At 42.0% G+C, this 23,057-nt stretch overlaps 1 protein-coding gene and 1 long non-coding RNA gene across 2 annotated transcripts in view; one reads left to right on the forward strand and one right to left on the reverse strand.

The window, feature by feature from the left end:
• Positions 1-3,274: 3,274 nt before the first annotated feature.
• dlx5a (distal-less homeobox 5a) lies at positions 3,275-7,495 on the reverse strand. The gene is made up of 3 exons (XM_043689908.2): positions 7,022-7,495; positions 6,189-6,373; positions 3,275-3,919 (listed from the first exon to the last, which is right to left on the reverse strand). The coding sequence occupies exons 1-3, from the start codon at positions 7,353-7,355 to the stop codon at positions 3,605-3,607; spliced, it is 834 nt and encodes a 277-aa protein (XP_043545843.1). The 5' UTR covers positions 7,356-7,495; the 3' UTR covers positions 3,275-3,604.
• Positions 7,496-7,659: 164 nt separating this feature from the next.
• The window catches only part of LOC148149919 (uncharacterized), a 32,572-nt gene continuing 17,174 nt past the window's right edge, over positions 7,660-23,057 (forward strand). The window contains exon 1 of the long non-coding RNA XR_015757181.1: positions 7,660-8,084. This is a non-coding gene — a long non-coding RNA (uncharacterized LOC148149919). The remainder of the gene's footprint in view (positions 8,085-23,057) is intronic.

Below are 23,057 nucleotides of genomic sequence, written 5' to 3' on the forward strand. Positions count from 1 at the left end.
CTTAACAATTAAACTGGCTCCTGATGTGACAGCTTTTAACGCTTCGATTACTAGACAGATAGAATAACGTCAACAAATTGTATTTTACTCGTTTTCCCTCGGCTACACTATAGCAGCAAAACATCAGCAAATTCGATCCCAAAACCCGAGTAATTTCTGAAGGCCACAAAAACCAGGGAGATAACCTCGAACAAAAGACTCCACCCGTTGTCTCTACATCGTTTCTCTGCGGTCTAGTTGCCTGGATGTTTTGCCATTTTTAACGTGCATTTCGATTGGATTTTGGATCACGTTGATTTTTTTTGATAGATCAGCGTTTATGAAAAGTGAAAAATCGCTGAAACTTTCCCAGATTGTCCCCACTCTAATTAAAATTAACGCAAACATTCTAATATAAATTATGTACTATTTAAATGAATTATTACATCCGAACGGGAGTAGATAATACACGTCTTTGTATATTGTACGGTTTAAAGCGGGCTAAATGTTGTCCAAGTTCTTGAATAGGGGTACCGACATGCTTTCTTCTTTCGATTTCTCTCTCTTCCGTATACAGGTGCCATGTGCGCGGATTGGCATAAATCCGTCTGCACCAGTGTGTGTCTGCATTTCATTAAAGTCTTAGACATGTTTGTATGCGTGTAGGTTCACATAAATGCGTGCTGCGCTGTAACTGTGCCTATATACATGTTCGCCTGCGTGTGTATATATGTAAGTACATGTTTTTTTTTTGTGCGCGGGAATACAGACACATTTATTATGTTTGGAGTTTATTTTCTGCAGAATGTGTGTTAGTTGAGCTGGGCCGTGGCCGGGAGTCGCGCAGCTCTGGAGCCGCTCTGCACCCACAGGAATGCGGTTGTCTATGATCTCAACTGCCGCCCTCTCGGCTCCTGTCTGCCATTCAAAGCTGCTAATTGTGGGCAACACAAAGAGAAAGCAAGTCTGCGGGAAGTCTGTGAGCCAGACTGCAAGAGAGATCAGCTACCAGAAACACGAACACAGCCCAACTCCCAAATACATCCTGCAGCCAAAAACCCATCCCCAAGTGCCCTCGGGCAGGGGGAACGGCTTTGCACATTTTCTCCTCCCTCTGCCGCGCTCATACAAACTGAATTTACATCCTCTGTTTATCAGTGTGGTCATTCACATATCGGAAACCTCCATAACTTAATCGGAAAATACACGTCGGCGGCTAAATTCAGTCAGATCCCAGGTTGCGCCAACTTTCCATGACTGCAATGAAAACAAATACCTGTGAGTGTAAAGTCAGGTTCTGTGTACATTTCAACTCTCCCCGCCCTTTGCTACTTGCATTTCATTATTTAATTCCACCATTTAATTATACAATTCAAACAATAAAATTGCTAATAAGCACGCATCTCGTTAAACACCATCCATTCTGCCACGTCCCTCCAAAGGTCAGTGTCCTGTTATTGTGTACATCCCTGGGATTACATTTCATGCCGATTCAGTTGACATCCCCTTGAGGCTGCGCCATTTACAATGTGCATTGACAATCGCCAAATATCGCAAAAGTTCCTGAGCAGCGGCGAATGAACACGGAGGGTGAGGTACGAGAGGGGTCTGCCTAACTCTCCGCCTCTCTCCGTACTCAAGAAACGTGTACACTCACTAGTTTACTCTGCTCCCGCTCTTAGAACGAGGCTGCATGCAGGTCTGGTAAGCAAAGAAAGCCAGCGGCGATTGAATTAGAACATACGTTTCCACTATATCTACTTGTTGTTGCTATAACGATTCAATAATCTCCCTGTGGGTTGTCATATAAGTTGCAACGCAACATTCCTCATAATTAGTCGCAAGATTCCGACCTTTTAATAATGTAAATTGATGCCTGCATAACCTAAGATTGCAAATACATTTAACAAAATTCACATTCAATTTTAATAAATTTAAGAACGCTGATATTTTCAATGCAAGACTATTTCAGTATGATTTGACGATATCTGCAGCCGTCAAGCCCTCAAGTATTTTTATAGGAACCTTCATGCATACATACAACCAATATTGTGGAGGATTAAGAACTGTTTGTCATTGAAAGTGGTTCCAGAGGTTTTGTTATTAATTTCTACCAAAACCCGGCACATTGGTTAGGGACCAGCTGTGAACGGATGGAATCACCATAGGAATGAGGGCGATGACGTCTTTGTGATTACGTTAAGACTGGAAAGAGCAATCGCGCTATTTTTTAATATTTAAAGCTGTCTACTTTAAAACAAGTGCAATTGAAATATTTATCTCATTTTGGATAAATTGAAAGCGATTTAGAAAAGAAGAGAATATTCTCACGAAAAAGATCAAAACGCCTCTGGCCACCTACCGTCTGTATCTCTTCCCAAATCGATACATTGCTTTTAAAAAAACATCACACATTCAGTGTGATTTTAAACAACCCTTAATTTTAAACAGACAAAGTTGTATTTAATTCGCTAAGTTTTATGAGAAGGCCCCGTTTTAATTTAACGTGTGTTTTCTTTTTCTAATAGCAGCATATGCTTATTTGTGGGGATTGTTGGTTCTATCTCCTCCTCCCCACCCCTCCCCCCCACACACACCCCAATAGATCTGCGAGATTTCTCGGTGTAAGTGTTAAATCCTATCTGCATTTGACAATTGCCTTGCACTTTTTTAAAAAAAGGCTGAATTAAGTAAATGAATAATAAATTAAGACTCTTTTCAAAATATTATCAGCTAAAACTGTATCTAAACAGCAGAGCTTGTCAGTCACTGTTTTCGTTCTTTGTTGTTAACTTAGGAACTAAAGATAAAAAACCTGCAGAGTCTAATTCATCTATTTAACTGCCTTGGGTTTCGTGTGTTCCAATTTATATGGTCCACACTTTTGCTCAAAGTCTGACTGAGCACTTTGGACGTACGTACAGTGAGAGATTGCAGTTACAGTCATCAAATTAAAAAGCAAGTTTCGTATTTACCGTCCAAAAAGAATGGTGCTCATGCAAATTAAATAATTAGAACTTCATAACATTGGTCGAAGATCGCTACTGTACTCAGATAATGACAGTGGCGGAAGGAACCCAGACAAAAAGAAAACACCCCCAAAAAACAGAGAATGGAGCCAAGCAGGGCGACCCAGTAATTCCCCTTTGCCTTCCCTTGAGTTTCCATAGCAATGGTCACTGAACGCCAACATTTATAGCTAGCCATCCAACTATTACAGATTTCAACTTTCACTTTATTGCCCAACATGTATACTGTATAAATTATAGCAAATAAAATCCCAACGAAGTTTTTCCGAAGTGTCAATAAGTTTATTTAAACAGAATATACAGTTCAATTCAACTATCTACACCTATGTACAGTGATACATGTTACTGAAAAGTCCCGCCAGGTTAGCGGTCATAGCCGATTAAAGAGAGGCACCTTTGACATGTCCAAGTCGGTCCTGACGTCCTTTGGAAAAGTAGTCCATTTTCCTCTTTGAAATGTGGAAAGTTACATGCACCGAGTGTACAGAGCCAGACAATTTGGCTTCCCTTGATTCCGACTGAACAAAGCGTGCTTTTCTTTGCATATCTTCACTGTTTATTGGTCCTACTCAATCCACTTTGCAATGTATTTCAGATTAATAAATAGTCCCGGATCCCAAAGCTAATGGGTGATGTAATGAGCTTGTCGACTGCAGATGGGAATTGATGGAAGTGGGATTGGAATACCAGGAGCTGGCGTTCTCCAGGTAGCTTGTAGTGGGTGGGTTGTGGCTGGGGGTTTGATGACTGTGGACAACCCTTGAGGAATTGTGAGTGTCCCAAACGGCAGGGGACTGAGGAGAATTGCAGGCCATAGGGTCACTGGAACTGGGGCTGTGCTCAGGAGGAATCTCCCCATTCTTGATGATTTTCTTAATCTTCGACCTTCGGTTCTGGAACCATATTTTAACCTGCAAAACGAATGGTAATCATTAAATCCGAAATTAACTACATGATAGCGCTAAATAACACAATACAAAGGGATGGATCTGGAACCGTAGTCCTGAGTTGAATAAATAACCATCTCCAAAATCTCGTCGTTTTATTATCCGATTCACCGAATAAGTTGCCAATTCAGGATTGTCATACAAAATAACTAATTGATGGATATTTCCTGGTGTACTGACGACCGTCACCATTTCGTTCTCCCCCTCTCGCCCACACTTCGGGTTACACGTATATCTCTGCTGCAAATGCACTGCAATACCTCCCGGTCTATTCTACACCAGAACTGAGGGCAATGTGTTGTCGATCCAAATAAACTGCCGTGATTTCAGCTGTGGCTGAAATCACGGCAGTGCTTTCTTTTTAGACATATTTTAAACAGTAATAGTACAATATACAGATTAGTGGTAAAAATTAAAGATGGTAAAGTTCCCAAATTTAAAAAAATAAAGTATCGCAGCTTCCAAACGCTTGCTGACTATTTCAAACCCCTAAAACTCTCTGAAAAGATACACAAGACGATATTCTTGATTTAACAGGGAAACACTTCGTTACAAATCTTTGTAACTATTAACTTGTGTACGGCAAAAGTTATCTTATTTTTGTAAATATTACGCTTAGATGTGTCACACGACTGTCAAAGCGCACTCGCCCAAGGCTTACATTCTCAGTGAAATTAATGGAAAATGAAGTTCGATTTAATAAAACAAAACCGAAGCCGTTTGCGAGTACAGGACAGAATATTAATCCCATCAATGGAGACGGACAGTGTATTTAAGAGAAGGGTCAGGCTGCAGGGAATCCGAGCAGAACAAAGTAGTGATGCAATTAATGTACATTCAGGATCTCCATAGAGAGATTTGTGCCTGAGTGAGTTAGAAATTAGGGGCAGCGTGGGGAGCGAAGCATTCCCGGATCGATTATCGCTTGCGAGTCTGTCTCCCCGCGGTTAGTGTCTGCGCTGAGTGAGATCCGATCAGATTAATTCTATGTGTCAATGTTGTCATCAATACCAGTACTGGGCAGCTCGAATTGCACCAATGTATCAAGGGGTTAATGTGTGTGTGTGGGGGGGGCTGGGGGGGGGGGGGTGCAGGAGTGGTGTGTGTGGAGGGGTGGTGTGTGTGTCTGTGGTTGGGGGTGTGGGGACTGGTGTCTGTGGGGGTGGTGTGCGTGTGTGTAAATGTGTGTGTGTGCAGGTATGCATGTGGGTGTGTGCAGCGGTATGTGTTGGGGATGGTGTGTGTAGGGGTTGGTGCTGTGTTTCTGTCTGGGGGTGTGTAGGGGTTGGTGTTTGTGGGTATCTGTAGGTGGGTGGGTGTGTAGATGAGTGTGCATGTTTGGGGACTGGTGTTTGTGAGTATCTGTGGGTGTATGTGTGGGTACCTGAGGGTGTGTGTGTACCTGTGTGTGTGTGGGTGGGTGTCTGTTGGGGGGGTATGTGGGTGGCGTGGGTGTGGGTTACTGTGGATGTGTGCCTTTGGGTGTGTGTGATTGTGTGGAGGTTTGTGTAGGTGTGATGTGTGGGTGTGGGTTACTGTGGGTGTGTGGGTGTGTGAGTGTGTGTGTCTGGGGACTTGTGTTTGTGTGTGTGTAGGGGGGTGAGTGTGTTTGCCTGTGTGTGTGTGCTTGTGGGTATGTGTGTGCCTGCGTGCATGTGTGTGTCTGTGGGTGTGTGTGGGTGAGTGTGTGTATCTGTGGGGTGTGTGTGGATGTGTCTGTGGGGCGTGTGTGTGGAGTGTGTGTGTGTGTGTGTGTGGTGTGTGCCTGTGGGTGTGTGAGTATGTGTGTCTGTGGGGCATGTGTATGCCTGTGGGGTGTGTGTGTATCTGTGTGGTGTGTGTGTGTGTGTGTGTGTGTGTGTGTCTGTGGGGCGTGTGTGTGCCTGTGGGTGTGTGAGTGTGTCTGTGCCTGTGGGTGTGTGTGTGTGCGTCTGTGGGGCATGTGTGCGCCTGTGGGTGTGTGAGTGCGTGTGTGCCTGTGGGTGTGTGTGTGTGTGCCTGTGTGTGTGTGTCTGTGGGTGTGTTGAGTGTGTGTGTGTGTGTGTGTGCCTGTGGGTGTGTTGAGTGTGTGTGTGCCTGTGGGTGTGTTGTGTGTGTGTGTGTGTGTGCCTGTGGGTGTGTGAGTGTGTGTGTTTCCCTTGGGTGTGTGAGTGTATGTGTCGAGTGGAGTGTCTCCCTGAGACTCGGCGGGGCTCCCCATAGTGGAGCTTGCTGCCGGCTTGGTTGCTCTTACCTGGGTCTGGGTGAGTCCCAGCGAGGCGGCCAGTTCGGCTCTCTCTGGCAGGGCCAGGTATTGGGTCTTTTGGAAGCGCCTCTGTAAAGCTGCGAGCTGGAAACTCGAGTAGATTGTGCGCGGTTTGCGAACCTTTTTCGGTTTGCCGTTTATCATCCGCACTTCGGGCTCGACAAGTTCTTTCTCTGAAAATGGGAGGGGGTGGAGGGAGAGAAAAAAAGCCACACTTTAGTTTGGAAAATGTGAACGGAAACGGCCTCACCGTCTGGATGGATACTGTCAGAATGTTGGGGTGGGAGTTCCCCCCTCCCTCCCTCCTTCCCCCAGCTCCCAGGGATAGAGGCAAACCCCCCTGGGAGGAAGGACAGCTAACCCCCGGGGCTCTCTCTGAATGTGCAGCAGCCGACCCCACTCCCTGTCGATGTTTTGGCCATCCGTGTTTGAACCAGACGGGATGTGAGACGGTGTTTGGCGGGGACAATGTCCCGCCGACAAGGAGAGGGCTGTGCTCTCAGGGCAGGGTGGACGGAGCGGCCGGGGGTGGGGGGGTGGGGGGGGGAGAGACATTCCCAAGTATATGGGCCAAATTTCCCCTCCTCCCCTCTCTCTTTCTCCCCGACAGGCCGCCGCTTGAAATACTCGCTCCTAAGTCTTGCACAAAACATCTTACAGGATTAAAAACAAAACTGCTTCATCGAACTCTGGCTGCACTAATATCGCAAACTTCGCCTTCAAAACAAAACAGCCGCCATTCTTTAATTTGGGGTGGGGTGAATGGGAGATCATTTCTGTGGCTGCCCCAGCCGAGAGTTGAGGATATCCTGCCTCCTTACCAGGCTGGCTGCATGTTGCCTGAGCCCTGCTGTACGGTCCGTATTGGTGGTAATGCCCGGGGTAACTGTATTCGTGGTAAGACTTGGCGGGGTAATTGGCGGCCGACGCGTTCACTCCGTGGTACTGGTACTGGTAAGGGTTCAGCACTTTGCCGTAAGCCGAAGGTGAGCAGTAGCCGTGGTGGGAGCCGGCCGAGCTGTAGTAACCTGTGTCGGTAGCCGTGGACTCGGGGAGAGTCGGCGATTCCTGCGACGGATGGTGCATGCTGTGCTGGAAAGTGGGCTGCAGCTCTGTCCGGATGTTAGTAACCTTGCGATCGAAAACTCCAGTCATAGCCCGGGGTTGCTGGAGGAGGTGATGGCGGTCGGTCGGTCGGTCGGTGTGTGTGTGTGTTGTGCAGTAAAAGTCTATGCGGACATGTTTGTGTGTGTGTGTGTGTGTGTGTGCTGCAGGAGTCTACATGGACATGGTGTGTGTGCGTGTGTGTGTGTGCTGCAGGAGTCTATGTAGACATAGCTGTATGTGCTGCAGGCGCCGGCAGACTGTGGTTGTAGCTCAGCTAACTCTTGGTTAAGTCCCTAATTGCGCTATTACGCACTGGGTGGATCTGTTCCATTGGATGGAGCAGTCAGCCATCAGTAACACCCTAACTCGCTCAACTCCTTTCACAGATGCCTAGGCAAAATGCTGAAAACACAAAACAACAAATGACTCAAACAGAAAAGCACGGCGGCATTGTACCTGTTGATAAACAGCATCAAAACAACAACAGCTTTCAGCGTCTTGCATATTTCTCCTTGTTCCCAGGACTTGAATTCACCATATTGCCTGTCAGAGAACATTTTAAAGCAATGATTGACGTTCACAGACTCTTGATCGTCCTGTTTTTTAGTACCCGGCCACTTAAAAAAAATAGGACAATCAATTTCTTTTCAATGGCACTGTCTGGCTTTGGGAGAGAACGTGAACGAAGTTTCCGCGCCGAAGCTGCCCCGGGGCTTTCCTTGGTGATGTCTAAAGTCAGAATTTGCGTTTGCTTTCTATACAGTTACAGTTCATGTGGTAAGAACCAAAACGTTCTGACTAATTTTACAGAAAATTTGGTAAAAACGAATACGCCATACACACCGTGGATGCCAATATTTCGCAGAAACAATTATTAATACTGTTTTCATACTTTACTATAACAGTGTAATAGTACTGGATTGTGGAAAGTAAAACAACGTTTAAAAACATCAACCTACCAACAGTGCGTTATCATCCAACAGCTTATATCTGGTTTATAAGAACATATAGGAATTGTCAATAACAATTCTACTGTTAGCGATCTTATGCATAGCCGAAAGTTTAATACAAACATATGAACATCTGATTTTTCAAACTTTTACTTCAGAATTCTATGTACTATTTAATGGTATATTAATTCCCATAATTCAACGTTTTGTAATCTAGAATCCAACCATTTTCAAAACATTAACTCTATAGCACTTTCTGCTTTGTATTCTTATCACTTTTCATTGGAGACTGAGTTTAGGGAAATGAGTGCAACATATTTTGTTTGGGACAGAACACACCAAATGCATGCGTCTTCCTTTGGAAAACGGCGACTGATGTTGATTGACCAAAAACGAGCACGGCACTCCAGACAAAAATAAACCGGACTCAAAAACAGACTCAAATGAGCGAGAAGAATGTCTCGCGTTTTCTAACAATGCAAACCAAAAGAATCGAATTGGACACATGCTTATTTAAAATCTGTTGGAACAAATTGACAAAAACAAAATAAATGCTTCCTCCCATTTGAACACAGCGAGTTGTAGCAGATTTGTCAAGATTTTACCAGTAACTGGGTATTACAGCGGCACCTATCGATCACCTTTAATACAACAAATTTTATGAACCAAGTCTTTTGCAAATTAGTTGTTTTGTAAAAGTATAATTTTTCGCAATGCGCTTATACCTGGACGTACTTCAAACTGTTTCATTAATTTGAGATTTTGATACTAATTTGCTTAACTTTGCTTCATAACTGATGCACGGTTTAAGGAACCAATTTCATGGATGGTTAGCTGAAGAAAGGTGTCTGGACCCAAAACGCTAACTCTGCTTTCTTTCCAATACGCTGCCAGTCCTACTGAGCTTTTCCAGCAAGTTCTTTTTTTTTATTTCTAGCATCCGCAGCTTTGTTTTCCTAAAGGAAAACTGCTCGTCCGTTATCTTCCTGGTTAAAATTAATGTTATTGTCAAAACACTAGGACCCACCGGTCAAAGTACGCCGTGCAATTAAAACATTTAAAGCAGCGCAAGATTCTTAAACTCGATCGCAGATTTTCAGAAAACCCCTCAATTGTTTCAACAGCTGTTTTAAACTCTCTTGAATTAAAAGAGAATATGATGCATATTCAGGTAGCAGAATATCGTCACTAAACTGGAACCGATACTTCAGTGGAAGATTTATACGGATTAATACGTGTACAATAATTGATATAGAGGTTTCAGTGACCAAGACGTTGTCCTTGCTTAAGGAATGAATCCATTATTTTTTTCAGTTTCCTGCAAGTTCTAATTTACATACTAATGGGAACCGCACACGTCTTTAAAAATCTGTTAAAGGCGGCAGTTTAAACGCTTGCAGGTCTGTTTAACGGCAAGCCTATAGCAGTACACTGTCCATTTCTCTCATTGTGTGATTCCGGGCTTGTGTTTTGTCTCACCAGCGAAAGATTTTACAAGTTGCTGAATTAAGACACTTTTGAATATACCCGGTATGTTCCATTTATCTATTTAAAAATACAGAAAGCAAAATACAACGAATATCCGGCACTTCCAACATGCTCAACACAATTTCTCGGCACGTTAAAAAGCACCCCAGAGAAACAGAAAATAACTTTCTAATCCGGTGACGCCTGTTCAGAACGACAATTTTGGAATGCACCGTATATATCTTTACATTAGGCCTCAGCACCCTGGGAGCTGAGAGAATGGCAAAGAAATGAAGAAGGATTTTTTTTGTCCTTTTACAATGCTTTATATAGAAGTTCTACTCAGTGTAAAAGTTAGATTCTGGAAGAAGCTAATTGACAAGTGTTCAATTTAACATACCGTTGGGTCATTCTTTCATGTCTTTAGACTGATTAAACAGAATTTTTTATCTGATTATACTGATAATAATTTGGAGCTCAAAATATTCAAAACAAAATTTATGAATTTGTAGTTTCCTATTTGTATTTTATCAAAGTTATCCAACAATTCTTTAAGCACTTCTAAAACTGTTAAGCTCACAGTTATTTTGTATTATTATTATTGCCTTTGCATATTCTAATGGCAGAAGCATAAGGGACTGTCAAAGAATACAGGAAGATATAGATAGACTGGAGAGTTGGGTGGAAAAGTGGCGGATGGTTTTCAATATGAGGTGATGCATTTAGGCAAGACTAATTCTAGAGCGAATTATACAATGAACGGAAGAGCCTTGGGAAAAGTTGATGGACAGAGAGATCTGGGAGTGCAGGTCCATTGTACCCTGAAGGTTGCTGCACAGGTGGATAGAGTGGTCAAGAAGGCATATAGTATGCTTGCCTTCATCGGACGGGGTATTGAGTATAAGAGCTGGCAAGTCATGTTAAAATTGTACAGGACGTTGGTTCAGCCGCATTTGGAATACTGTGTACAGTTCTGGTCGCCACATTACCAAAATGATGTGGATGCTTTGGAGGGTGCAGAGAAGGTTTACGCAGATGTTGCCTGGTATGGAAGGTGCTAGCTATGAAGAGAAGTTGAGTAGGTTAGGTTTATTTTCATTAGAAAAAAGAAAATTGAGATTTACAAAATCATGAGGGTATAGACAGGGTGGATAGAGACAAGCTTTTTCGCAGGGTTAAGGATTCCATAATGAGAGGTCACGCTTTCAAGGTGAGAGGTGGAATACACGTGGCAAGTACTTCACACGAGGGTGGTAGGTGTCTGGAATGCATTGCCAGCAGAGGTGGTAGAGGCAGGCATGGTAGATTCATTTAAGATGCGTCTGGAGAGATGCATGAGTAGGTGGGGAGCAGAGGGATACAGATGCTGAGGAATTGACCGACAGGTTTAGACAGAACTTTGGACCGGCTCAGGCTTGGAGGGCCTTTCCAGGGCTGTAAATTTTCTTTGTTCTTTATTCTTTGTTCTTAATGCAAAGAACACTCCTTGTCTTAACATACACACTCTATTTTCTTCTATTTATAAATTGTATGTTTTCTACTCTTCACTCAAGTTAGGTTATTGTTGAATAAGTTGTAGACTGAAGTGGGAGTTCCGACCTGGAGGAAGACCTTGCAGGCAAATCATATTGCAGGGACATCTTAAGGGAAGAGAAATCACAAGGAGAGAGATTGCAGAGAAATTGGGAAATGGTTGGGATGGCCATGTAGAAAGGAGAGGTGTGTAGAAGAGGAAGGTGGGGAGTGAATTAGGATGCTGGTAGCTGGCTGTAGGATGGGGAGATAATTTATTCCTCCTTATCCAGCAGGGATACAGGAATAATCCTTTACCTGCTGCAGCAATCAGCTTCTGCTTCCATTTAGTGGGTTTCCTGAGACTTAAGTAATCCAGCCTGCTAACAACGAATTTAAGTTCGTGACAGGGTCTGAGACATGTTGTGTTTTTAAAAACTATGTGGATCAATATGTAGAGTTTAATACTTATCACACCCTAAACTGACACTGTTAAAATGGAAATGGGTGAATCAGTAGAGGGTGGGAGTCAGGGTCTTGTTTACAATTTAGTTCAAATTTAACTCCTACCTCCTATCCCTTGTTTTGGAGTTAAAATTACCCCCTGGCTTTCTGGTAGCAGTTCTGCTAAAGCCTGTGTACAGGTATTTGTTCAATAATAACAGGTTCTGCTGCTTAGCTGTGCACCTAGATAACAGCATATTTTGATTTAATTTCAGACAGAATAATCCAAGGCTACAGGTATACTTTTGCAATGATGTACTTTGTCATTTTGCAAATATTACAGTTCCAATTGGACTCAGTCAGGAGTCTCAATCTAGCTGCTCAGGTCAACTCAGAGGGAGACAGCTTCACACATCTCAAGATTCACATTAGATGGAACAAAATTATGAACTAGAATAAAACAGATTAAAAACCACTTGAAATACACAGACATAGAAATTGCTGGAGAAACTCAGCATCTGTAGAGAGAAAGCAGAGTTAGCATCTTGAGTTGAGTGATCCCCTTCTTCAGAATGACATGCATGTGGTGTAACAAATAATGAAGCTGGACTACAGGCCACATTGCTAGCTGTATTCAGGCCAATCTGGATTGGCAAAACAGAGGTTATACTCAAAGAAGAGTATGATTGGGAACTTAATAGAGTCATAGAGTCTTATAGCAGGCAAACAGACCCTTAAGTACAACCAGTTCATGCTGAGCATTATCCCAAATTAAATAGTCCCACCTCCTTGCTTCTGGCCCATATCCATGCAAGCCTTTTCTATTCATACACTTATTCAAATATATTTTAAATGTTGTAATTGTGCCCACATCCATCACTTCCTCCAGAAGTTCATTCCATGTGGGAATTACCCTTTGCATAAAAAATTTGCCCTTCATGTCTTTTTAAAATCTCTCTCCTCTCGGCTTAAAATATGTCTCGTAGACTTGAAATCCCTCATCCTAGGGAAAAGACAGTCATCATAAACCATATATATATATATATATATATATATATATACCCCTCATGATTTTATAAATTTCTATAAGGTCACCTTGCAACCTTCTACACTTCAGTGAAAAAAGTCCCAGCCTATCGAATCTTTCTTTATAACTCAAACCTTTCATACCTGTAACAACCTGGTAAATCTTTTCTGAACCCTCTCTAGCTTAATAATATCCTAACCAGAAGGTGTTCAAAAAATATACAGAAGACGAAAAAAGGAGGGAGTGATAATTTTAATCAAATAAGTCATTAATTGCACTGGAGACTGATGATGTCATTGGAGTGTCAAAAGTATCTGAATGATTAGAATGTAAAAATATATGTACCACTATGTGTATACATGGGTCACCCAGTATCACAAATGAGATAGAAGAGTCGTGGATTTGGAGGAAAATTGAAGAAAAGCACATAGACAATGGGGAATTTCAATTATCCTAAACCAGACTATTATTCAGTGAAAAAGGCAAAGAGAGTGAAGAGACTATATGTAAGAGAACTTTGTCGATGAATATGTGTCCAGTGCAGCTAGAAAGTATGTAGGACTAGATTTACTTCAAAGGAATGAAACAATGTAAGTGAAGTCAATGGGAAAGTATTTAACAAAAGTGATTGCTTTTAGACTAATTCTGGAAAGATCGAGAATGATCAGATCAGCTATGATCTCATTCAATGGCAGAGCTGACTTGGTCTGTGTGACCTACTTTTGTTCCTAGATCTTATGGACTTATGGTCAAGATAGTTTATAATTTATAGGGCATATTGGATGTAGTAGTGTTCCCATATATCTGCATCCTTGTTTTGCAAGATGATAGGGATCATGGATTACTATCAAAGAAGACCAAGTGATTTGCTATCATCTTAAATATGGCACATGCTGTGGCCGTTGGACACCAATTGTAAAATACCAAAATGTTTAAGACTGTGGATGGAGTGGTAATGAAATAAATTGTTTTTACCCTGGTAGTGCCAAGTTTCCTGAATATTGTTGGAGTTACACTTATCCAGACAATTGGTGAGAATTCTTCCTTGTGCATTGCACATAACCTTTGAAGGTGAATCATGGATAGCACTGGTCAGCTCTGTAGCCCCAGTGTGACTGGTTCAGTTAAGTTTCTGCTCAACAGTGAGCCCCTGACTGTTGATACTGGTAGATCATGTGAAGTGTGATGACCTTTGACTTGGACATTGTAGAGTAAAGAAATCTGTGAAGTCTACCATTATTTTTAAGAATGTTTGAAAATATTGTAAGACTTTGCATTAATTTTAACGGCAAATTTAAAGCAATTTCATGGATAATAAGAAGACTGGTCTATATTTTACAATTTATTCATAGGATGTGGGCATCATTAGCAAGCTGAACATTTATTGCCCATCCATAATTGCCCAGAGGGCATTTAAGGGTCAACCACATTGTTGGGTTGAGTCACATGTAGGCCAGATAAGGAAATGGTGGCAGATTTCCTTCTCTACTGACATTAGTGAGCCAAATGGGTTTTACATGGATGGCATTAGGCTAGCTTTTTGTTCCATATCTTTATTGAATTACAATTTCACTATCTGCCATGGTGGAATTGAAACCCATGATCTCAGAATATTCATTTCAGGTTCTGAACTGTTAATCTAGTAACGTTACCACTCCAGAACCTCTCACTGGCCACTCCCCACCCCCGCCCCCCCACAATTCCTCCAATCTCATGTGATATGGTGACTCTTCACCCTGAAGCAATACCATTGGGAAGGAAATTCAGAAAGAAACATATGATGGCTAGAGTCAAGGAGAACTGAAGGCATAGAAGAAAGTTATATGCATAAACCTTAGAAGGTGACAATGATCAGCATATACATAGACACAGACACAAAGAGAAAGCAGACAGGGACAAAAAGAAGAAAATGAAGAGTTCCTGAGAAGAAGTGGATAGGTACCTGGGACTACGATGTTGTGGCCATCACGGAAACGTGGATAGAAGAGGGACAGGAACGGTTGTTGGAGGTTCCTGGTTACAGATGTTTCAGTAGGATTAGGGAGGGTGGTAAAAAAGGAGGAGGGGTGGCGTTGCTAAATAGAAATGGTATAACAGCTGCAGAAAGGCAGTTCGAGGGGGATCTGCCTTTAGAGATAGTATGGGCTGAAGTCAGAAGTAGGAAAGGTGCAGTCACCTTGTTGGGTGTTTACTATAGGCCCCCCAATAGCAGCAGAGATGTGGAGAAACAGATTGGGAAACAGATTTTGGAAAGGTGCAGAAGCCACAGGATAGTTGTCATGGGCGATTTCAACTTCCCAAATATTGATTGGAAGCTCTTTAGATCAAGTAGATTGGATGGGGCGGTGTTTGTGCATTGTGTCCAGGAAGCTTTTCTAACACGGTATGTAGATTGTCCGACCAGAGGGGAGGCCATTTTGGATTTGGTACCACAATTCTGTGACTTTCACCTTGGTTATGGAGAGAGATAGGTGCGTGAAACAGGGTAGGTTTTACAATTGGGGGAAGGGTAATTACGATGCTGTAAGACAGGATCTGAGGAGCATAAGTTGGGAGCATAGGCTGTCGGGGAAGGATGTCGTGGAAATGTGGAACTTTTTCAAGGAACAGATACAACGTGTCCTTGATATGTATGTACCGGTCAGGCAGGAAAGAAATGGTCATGTGAGGGAACCTTGGTTGATGAGGGAGGTTGAATGTCTTGTAAAGAGGAAGAAGGAGGCTTACATAAGGTTGAGGAAACAGGGTTCAGACAGAGCAGTGGAGGGATACAGGATAGCCAGAACGGACCTGAAGAAAGGGATTAGGAGAGCCAAGAGAGGGCATGAAAAATCTTTGGCGGATAGGATCAAGGATAACCCAAAGGCATTTTATGCGTATGTGAGAAACATGAGAATGATGAGAACGAGGGTAGGTCCAATCAAGGACAGTAGTGGGAGACTGTGTATTGAGTTGGAAGAGGTAGGAGAGGTCTTGAATGAGTACTTTTCTTCAGTATTTACGAATGAGAGGCACCGTATTGTTGAAGAGGTGAGTGTGAAATGGACTGGTAAGCTAGAGGAGATACATGTTAGGAAGGAAGATGTGTTGGACATTTTGAACAACTTGAGGATAGACAAGTCCCCCGGGCCTGATGGGATATATCCTAGGATTATGTGGGAAACAAGAGAGGAAATTGCAGTACCGTTGGCAATGATCTTTTCATCTTCACTGTCAACGGGGGTGGTACCAGGGGACTGGAGAGTGGCGAATGTTGTGCCCCTGTTCAAAAAAGGGAATAGGGATAATCCCGGGAATTACAGGCCAGTTAGTCTTACTTCGGTGGTAGGTAAAGTAATGGAAAGGGTACTGAGGGATAGGATTTATGAGTATCTGGAAAGTCACTGCTTGATTAGGGACAGCCAGCACGGATTTGTGAAGGGTCGGTCTTGCCTTACAAGTCTGATTGAATTCTTTGAGGAGGTGACCAAGCATGTGGATGAGGGTAGAGCAGTGGATGTAGTATACATGGATTTTAGAAAGGCATTTGATAAGGTTCCCCATGGTAGGCTTATGCGGAAAGTCAGGAGGCATGCGATAGAGGGAAATTTGGCCAAGTGGATAGAAAACTGGCTAACCGGTCAAAGTCAGAGAGTGGTGGTAGATGGTAAATATTCAGCCTGGAGTCCAGCTACAAGTGGAGTTCCGCAGGGATCAGTTCTGGGTCCTCTGCTGTTTGTAATTTTTATTAATGACTTGGATGAGGGAGTCGAAGGGTGGGTCAGTAAATTTGCAGATGATACGAAGATTGGTGGAGTTGTGGATAGTGAGGAGGGCTCTTGTCGGCTGCAAAGGGACTTGGATATGATGCAGAGCTGGTCTGAGGAGTGGCAGATGGAGTTCAACCCTGCCAGGTGTGAGGTTGTCCATTTTGGAAGGACAAATAAGAATGCGGAATACAGGGTTAACGGTAGGGTTCTTAGTGTGGTGGAGGAACAGAGGGATCTTGGGGTCTATGTTCATAGGTCTTTGAAAGTTGCCACTCAGGTGGATAGAACTTGTAAGAAGGCCTATGGTGTATTAGCGTTCATTAGCAGAGGGATTGAATTCAAGAGTCGTGAAGTGATGTTGCAACTGTACAGGACTTTGGTTAGGCCACATTTGGAGTACTGTGTGCAGTTCTGGTCGCCTCACTTCAGGAAAGATGTGGAAGCTTTGGAGAGGGTGCAGAGAAGATTTACCAGGATGTTGCCTGGAATGGAGAACAGGTCGTACGAGGATAGGTTGAGAGTGCTAGGCCTTTTCTCATTGGAACGGCGAAGGATGAGGGGTGACTTGATAGAGGTTTATAAGATGATCAGAGGACTAGATAGAGTCGACAGTCAGAAACTTTTTCCCCGGGTACAAGAGAGTGTTACAAGGGGACATAAATTTAAGGTGAAGTGTGGAAGGTATAGGGGAGATGTCAGGGGTGGGTTCTTTACCCAGAGAGTGGTGAGGGCATGGAATGCGCTGCCTGTGGGAGTGGTAGAGTCAGAATCTTTGGTGACCTTTAAGCGGCAATTGGATAGGTACATGGATGGGTGCTTAAGCTAGGACAAATGTTCGGCACAACATTGTGGGCCGAAGGGCCTGTTCTGTGCTGTATTGTTCTATGTTCTATGTAAGTAAATCACTCAATTTTTCTGTTTGACAGAAAGGGTGACAGGGACAATTGGAGGTTTTATGAGAACAGGCTAAACAGGTCCACAACCTGGAAAGCCACGCAAACAGATACTAAAGAGCTGGATGGTTTCCCAGAAGTGGCCACACCTGGGTGTTATTGGTTTTTATGTTGTAAAGAAAGTCTAGTTTGCTACTTCACTAAGATTGTCATGACCTGAGATGGAGATAGATTGAAGAAGTGTGCCTTGCTGATGATAATTGTACCCATGAAATGCAAGGGTGAAAGCTGTTATTGGATGGAACTTCTGACCTACCCTGCATGAATAAAGAACAGCATATTATGGAAGTTTGCCTAATTATATTTGGGTGGGGTATGATCTGGATGTTTGTGGTTGTATAAGTATCGCTTTGCATTTTTTATTTAAAATAAAATTTACCTTTTAGTTTAAATATCATTTATCCATTAATTAATTTGTAACTTGTGTTGGTTCTGATATGTATTCATGTAATAGATGTCTTTTTAGAAATGGTCATTGACTGGCACTTTTGCTCGAAACGTCGATTTTCCTGCTCCTCGGATGCTGGCTGACCTGTTGTGCTTTTCCAGCACCACACTGTCAACAAATATTAATTGTCACTCATCAGCTAATGCCCGAGTACTGGCCAGGTGTTGCTTTGTGCACACAAAGAATGCTTCATTATCTGAGGCATTGCAAGTAAAAATAAATGAAATCTGTCAATGGAAAACTAACCGATAACCTTTTGATCAAGTAAAGGAGAGTGTTAATAAGAGTGATGTGGCTGACATTCTGTATAGAAAGTTTCAAAACTTGTTAACAAAATCAAGCCATGTAGTATTTATGGACAGTGACAAGTTACATAGAAAAGCAGCTGAAGTACAAGAATGAGAGAATACCTGTGAGCAGTTGTTTTTCATATTATGGGAATGTAGATGTTTTAGGGGTTTTAGAGAACAATATCTATTTGTGATCTGAATTTGGGTATGTGGGACATAATTTCTAAGTTTGCAGATGATACAAATTTCAAAAGTACCTTCAACAATGAGGAAGGTAGTACTGTAATAGACTGCAAGAGGGCAGAGATCAATAAGTTGGGCAGATACATGACAGATGAAATTTAATGCAGAGAGTTACATTTTGCTGGAAGAAAGATATGGGGCAATTTGAGCAAAATCATGTAACTTTAAAGATGATGTAACAACAGAAAGATTATTTAAGGCGGCAGGACAAGTTGGGAAATCGGTTTCAAAAATCAAATGGAATCCTTGGCATTATTAATAGATCATTAATGCACAAGATCAAGAAAGTTATAGTAAAATTTTAAAGTAACTGGTTAGGCCTCAGCTGGAATATTGTGTCAAATTCTGAGCTCCATGATCTTCCAGAAGCCTTAATCTCCATACTTCTAAGTACTCATTTAAGGAAAACCTGTTGAACATTTTTTAATTAATGTGCCTGCTGACTATACATTCCCTGTAAATATTTACTGATGGAGCACTAGGACAAAGATACATAACAAACTTTAGAAGTAATGCTCAGAGATAAGGAAAAGGCTGAAGTAGAGATTTATTAGAGTGGTATCTGAGATAAGAGACTTCAGTTAAGTGGAAAGCCTTAAAAAGTTGGAGCTGTTGTCAATACAGTACAGAACATTAGGAGGAGATTTAATAAATGAAAGAATGCATAAAATCTGAATAATTAAATAAACAATTTCTATCAGTAAAACAGTTGGTGACCAAAAATCCTGGATCTAAGGCAATTGATTAAACAACAAGAGGCAAAATAAGGAACCTTTTCTTTACACAATGACTTTATCATGATCTGGGTGATGGAAACAGATTAAATACTAACAGTCAAAATAAATTGGATGAATATGGAAGTATTTACAGTACTTTGGGGGAGGAATAGTTAGCAGACACAGGCATGATGGGCTGAATGATTTCCTCCTGTGTTTTTGCATCCTATGATTCATTAAACCTAGATTTAGAACACTGAACATAGAACATTACAGCACAGTACAGGCCCTTCGGCTCTTGATATAGCACCGACCTGTGGAACCAATCTGAAGCCCATCTAACTTACACTATTCCATTCTTGTCCATATGCCTATCCAATGACAGTTTAAATGCCCTTAAATTTGGTGAGTCTGCTACTGTTTCAGGCAGTGTATTCCACGCCCTACTACTCTCTGAGTAAAGAAACTACCTCTGACATCTGTCCTATATCTATCACCCCTCAATTTAAAACTATGTCCCCTCGTGCTAGCTGTCGCCATCTGAGGATAAAGGGTCTCACTGTCCAACCGATCTAACCCGCTGATTATCTTATGTCTCAATTAAGTAACCTCTCAACCTTCTCTCTAATGAAAACAGCCTTAAATCCCTCAGCCTTTACTCGTAAGACCTTCCGTCCATACCATGCAACATCCTAGTAAATCTCCTCTGAACCCTTTCCAAAGCTTCCACATTCTTCCTATAATGTGGTGAACAAAACTGTATGCAATACTCCAAATATGGCGGCACCAGAGTTTTGTACAGCTGCAGCATGATCTCATGGTTCCAAAACTCAATCCTTCTACCAATAAAAGCTAACACACCATATGCCTTCTTAACAATCCTATCAACCTTGGTGGTAACTTTCTATGTACCTGGACACTGAGATCTCTCTGCTCATCCACACTACCAAGAATCTTACCATTAGCCCAGTACTCTGTGTTCCTGTTACTCCTTCCAATGTGAATCACCTCACACTTTTCTGCATTAAACTCCATTTGCCACATCTCCGCCCAGCTCTGTAGCTTATCTATGTCTCTCTGTAACCTGCAATATCCTTTGTCACGATCCACAACTCTACAGACCGTAGTGTCATCTGCAAATTTACTAACCCATCATTCTATGCCCTCATCCAGGTAATTTATAAAAGTGACAAACAACAGTGGACCCAAAACAGATCCTTGCAGTTACCCCACTAGTATGTGAATTGCAGGTTGAATATTTCCTATCAACCACCACGTTCTGTCTTCTTTCAGCTTACCAATTTCTGGTTCAAACCAGTGAATCCCCCTCAATCCCATGCCTCCGTAGTTTGTGCAGTAGCCTATCGTGGGGAACCTTATCAAATGCCTTACTGAAATCCATATACACCACATCAACTGCCTTACCCTCACCCACCTGTTTGGTCACCTTCTCAAAGAACTCAATAAGTTTTGTGAGGCATGACCTACCCTTCACAAAATTGTGCTGACTATCCCAAATCAAATTATTCCTTTCAAGGTGGTTATAAATCCTATCTCTTATAACCCTTTCCAACACTTTACCCACACCAAAGTAAGTCTCACAGGTCTATAATTTCCAGGGTTGTCGCTACTCCCCTGATTGAACAAGGGAATGACATTTGTTATCCTCCAATATTCTGGCACAATGCCAGTAGACAATAACAACATAAAGGTCAAAGCCAAATGCTCGGCAATCTCCTCCCCAGCTTCCCAGAGAATCCTAGGGTAAACCCCATCTGGCCCAGGAGACTTATTTAGTTTTACAATTTCCAAAATTGCTAACACCTCCTTCTTATGCACCTTAAACCCATCCAGTCTAGTGGCCTGTATCTCAGTATTCTCCTTGAACATATTGGATTTTTCTAGTGTGAATACGGACGAAAAGTATTCATTTAGCGCTTCCCCTATCTCATCTGGCTCCACACACAACTTCCCAGTACTATGTCTGATTGGCCCTAATCTTGCTCTAGTCATTCTTTTATTCCCTGATATATTATATAGAAAGCTATAGGGTTTTCCTTGATCCAATCTGCCAATGATTTCTCATGTTCCCTCCTGACTTTTCTTAGCTCTCTCTTTAGGTCTTTCCTGGATAACTTGTAATTCTCAAGCACCCTAACTGAGTCATCACATCTCATCCTAACATAAGTCTTCTTCTTCCTCTTAACAAGAGAGTCAACCTCCTTAGTCAACTATGGCTCCTGCGCTCGACAACTTCCTCCCTGCCTGGCCAGTACAACTTATCAAGGACCTGCAATAGCTGGGTCTCAAATAAGCTCCACATTTCAACTGTGCCCATCCCTTGCAGTTTCCTTCCCTATCCCATGCATCCTAAATCTTGCCTAATTGCATTGTTATTGCCTTTCCCCCAGCTAAAACTCCTGCCCTGTGGTATATACCCATCCCTTCCATCACTAAAGTAAACATAACCGAATTGTGTTAATCTAATTGTGTTCATTACCCAGTACCAAATCTAATGTGGCCTCACCCCTTGTTGGCCTGTATGCATACTGTGTCAGGAAACCTTCCTGCACACATTGGACAATAACTGACCCATCTAAAGTACTTGAACTATTGTATTCCCAGTTAAATTTTAAATCTTTACACTGGTACTGCTGTAATGCCTTCAGTTCATTGAAATCAATAGGTGCCATTTGCAATTTAGCTGCTGTTTTGTTCACTTAACATTAGCAACTTGTAAAGTAATTGACTGTGAAATACCTTGGGATATCCTGAAGGCATGAAATGTACTATATAAATTTAAACTTCTCGTACTTGGAACAATGTTGTACTTGTAATGCTTGTTAATCTTACTAGATCCACATGAATGCACCATTCCCTCTCAACACAGAATTTGCTGGAGGGATCTTGCAGCACACATCATCAGTCAGATTTTTCATCACCCATCAGCTAAAATTTCTTCTCCATTGCAAATTGCTAGAAGCCCAAGCTGATAATGGCACAGCGAGGGCAAAGGGGTAGTTGGGCCTAACAGTCTAGCTCATTAACCATAAAGATTTATGGATTGAGAAATAAATAGAGGAGTGATGGAGAAGTCATTAGGCCAATTAGAGTCAAATCAGGTCCAGAAAGAAATAATGAGTTAACATTTTTAAACATCTCAAATAGCAATTAACTGACTGTAAGGATAAAACTCCACAGTTAAATTTATTCAATTTCTGGACTTCTCTCGGCAAAAGTAGTTCAGTGCAATTGCAGGAATATAGAACTTAACATTAAAAGAATGCTTATGTTGTTAATTTAACTTTCTAGTGAAAATAAATGCTAAATGCACATGGTTGCAAGATTCACAGGGAAGTATTACATACTATCCAGCAATCCACAATGAATCACAAGTCACATGATGTCTCTTCTTTAATTGCTGCGTAATTTAAACAAGGCTAACAATGAGCTTATTAATCTTGCACGCGCATTGCCAAACAATTTGGTCCATTAGAAATACTCCAAATATTCTTGCATACTTTAGTGATAAGAGTTTAAAACCATCTAAAAATGTATAGCTTCCCATGTGTAATTGTGGTCAAAGACATAAGAAATTCACTAGCAGTGTGTCAAAATCCTTCAGTTGGATATGTTCTTACATGCTTGGTTATTTTATGTCATTAGTAACACTGAAATGATAAAAGTATTTGCACTGGAAAATATGGCAGTTTCACTCTGAGAGTACAAAGTTGGTGGATTAGACTCATAACTAATGGAGAGGTCCAGAACAAACCCCCCCCACCCCTCCATCTTATCTTTAATGATAAGATTTGTATTGATTTTGTTAGGGTAAGCAATTCTCGCATAATGCCATTGAGTAGGAAGCTTGACTTGTTCAATCCTGCTGTTGAAGAGTGGGCTCAGTATGTGGAAAAAAATCATTATTCTTTCCGAGGAAAGGACATTGGA

This window comes from Chiloscyllium plagiosum, unplaced genomic scaffold (assembly GCF_037043375.1).
Source record: "Chiloscyllium plagiosum isolate Xiang-an unplaced genomic scaffold, Cpla_swu_hap1 HiC_scaffold_5, whole genome shotgun sequence".
Classification (NCBI taxonomy): Eukaryota; Metazoa; Chordata; class Chondrichthyes; order Orectolobiformes; family Hemiscylliidae; genus Chiloscyllium; species Chiloscyllium plagiosum.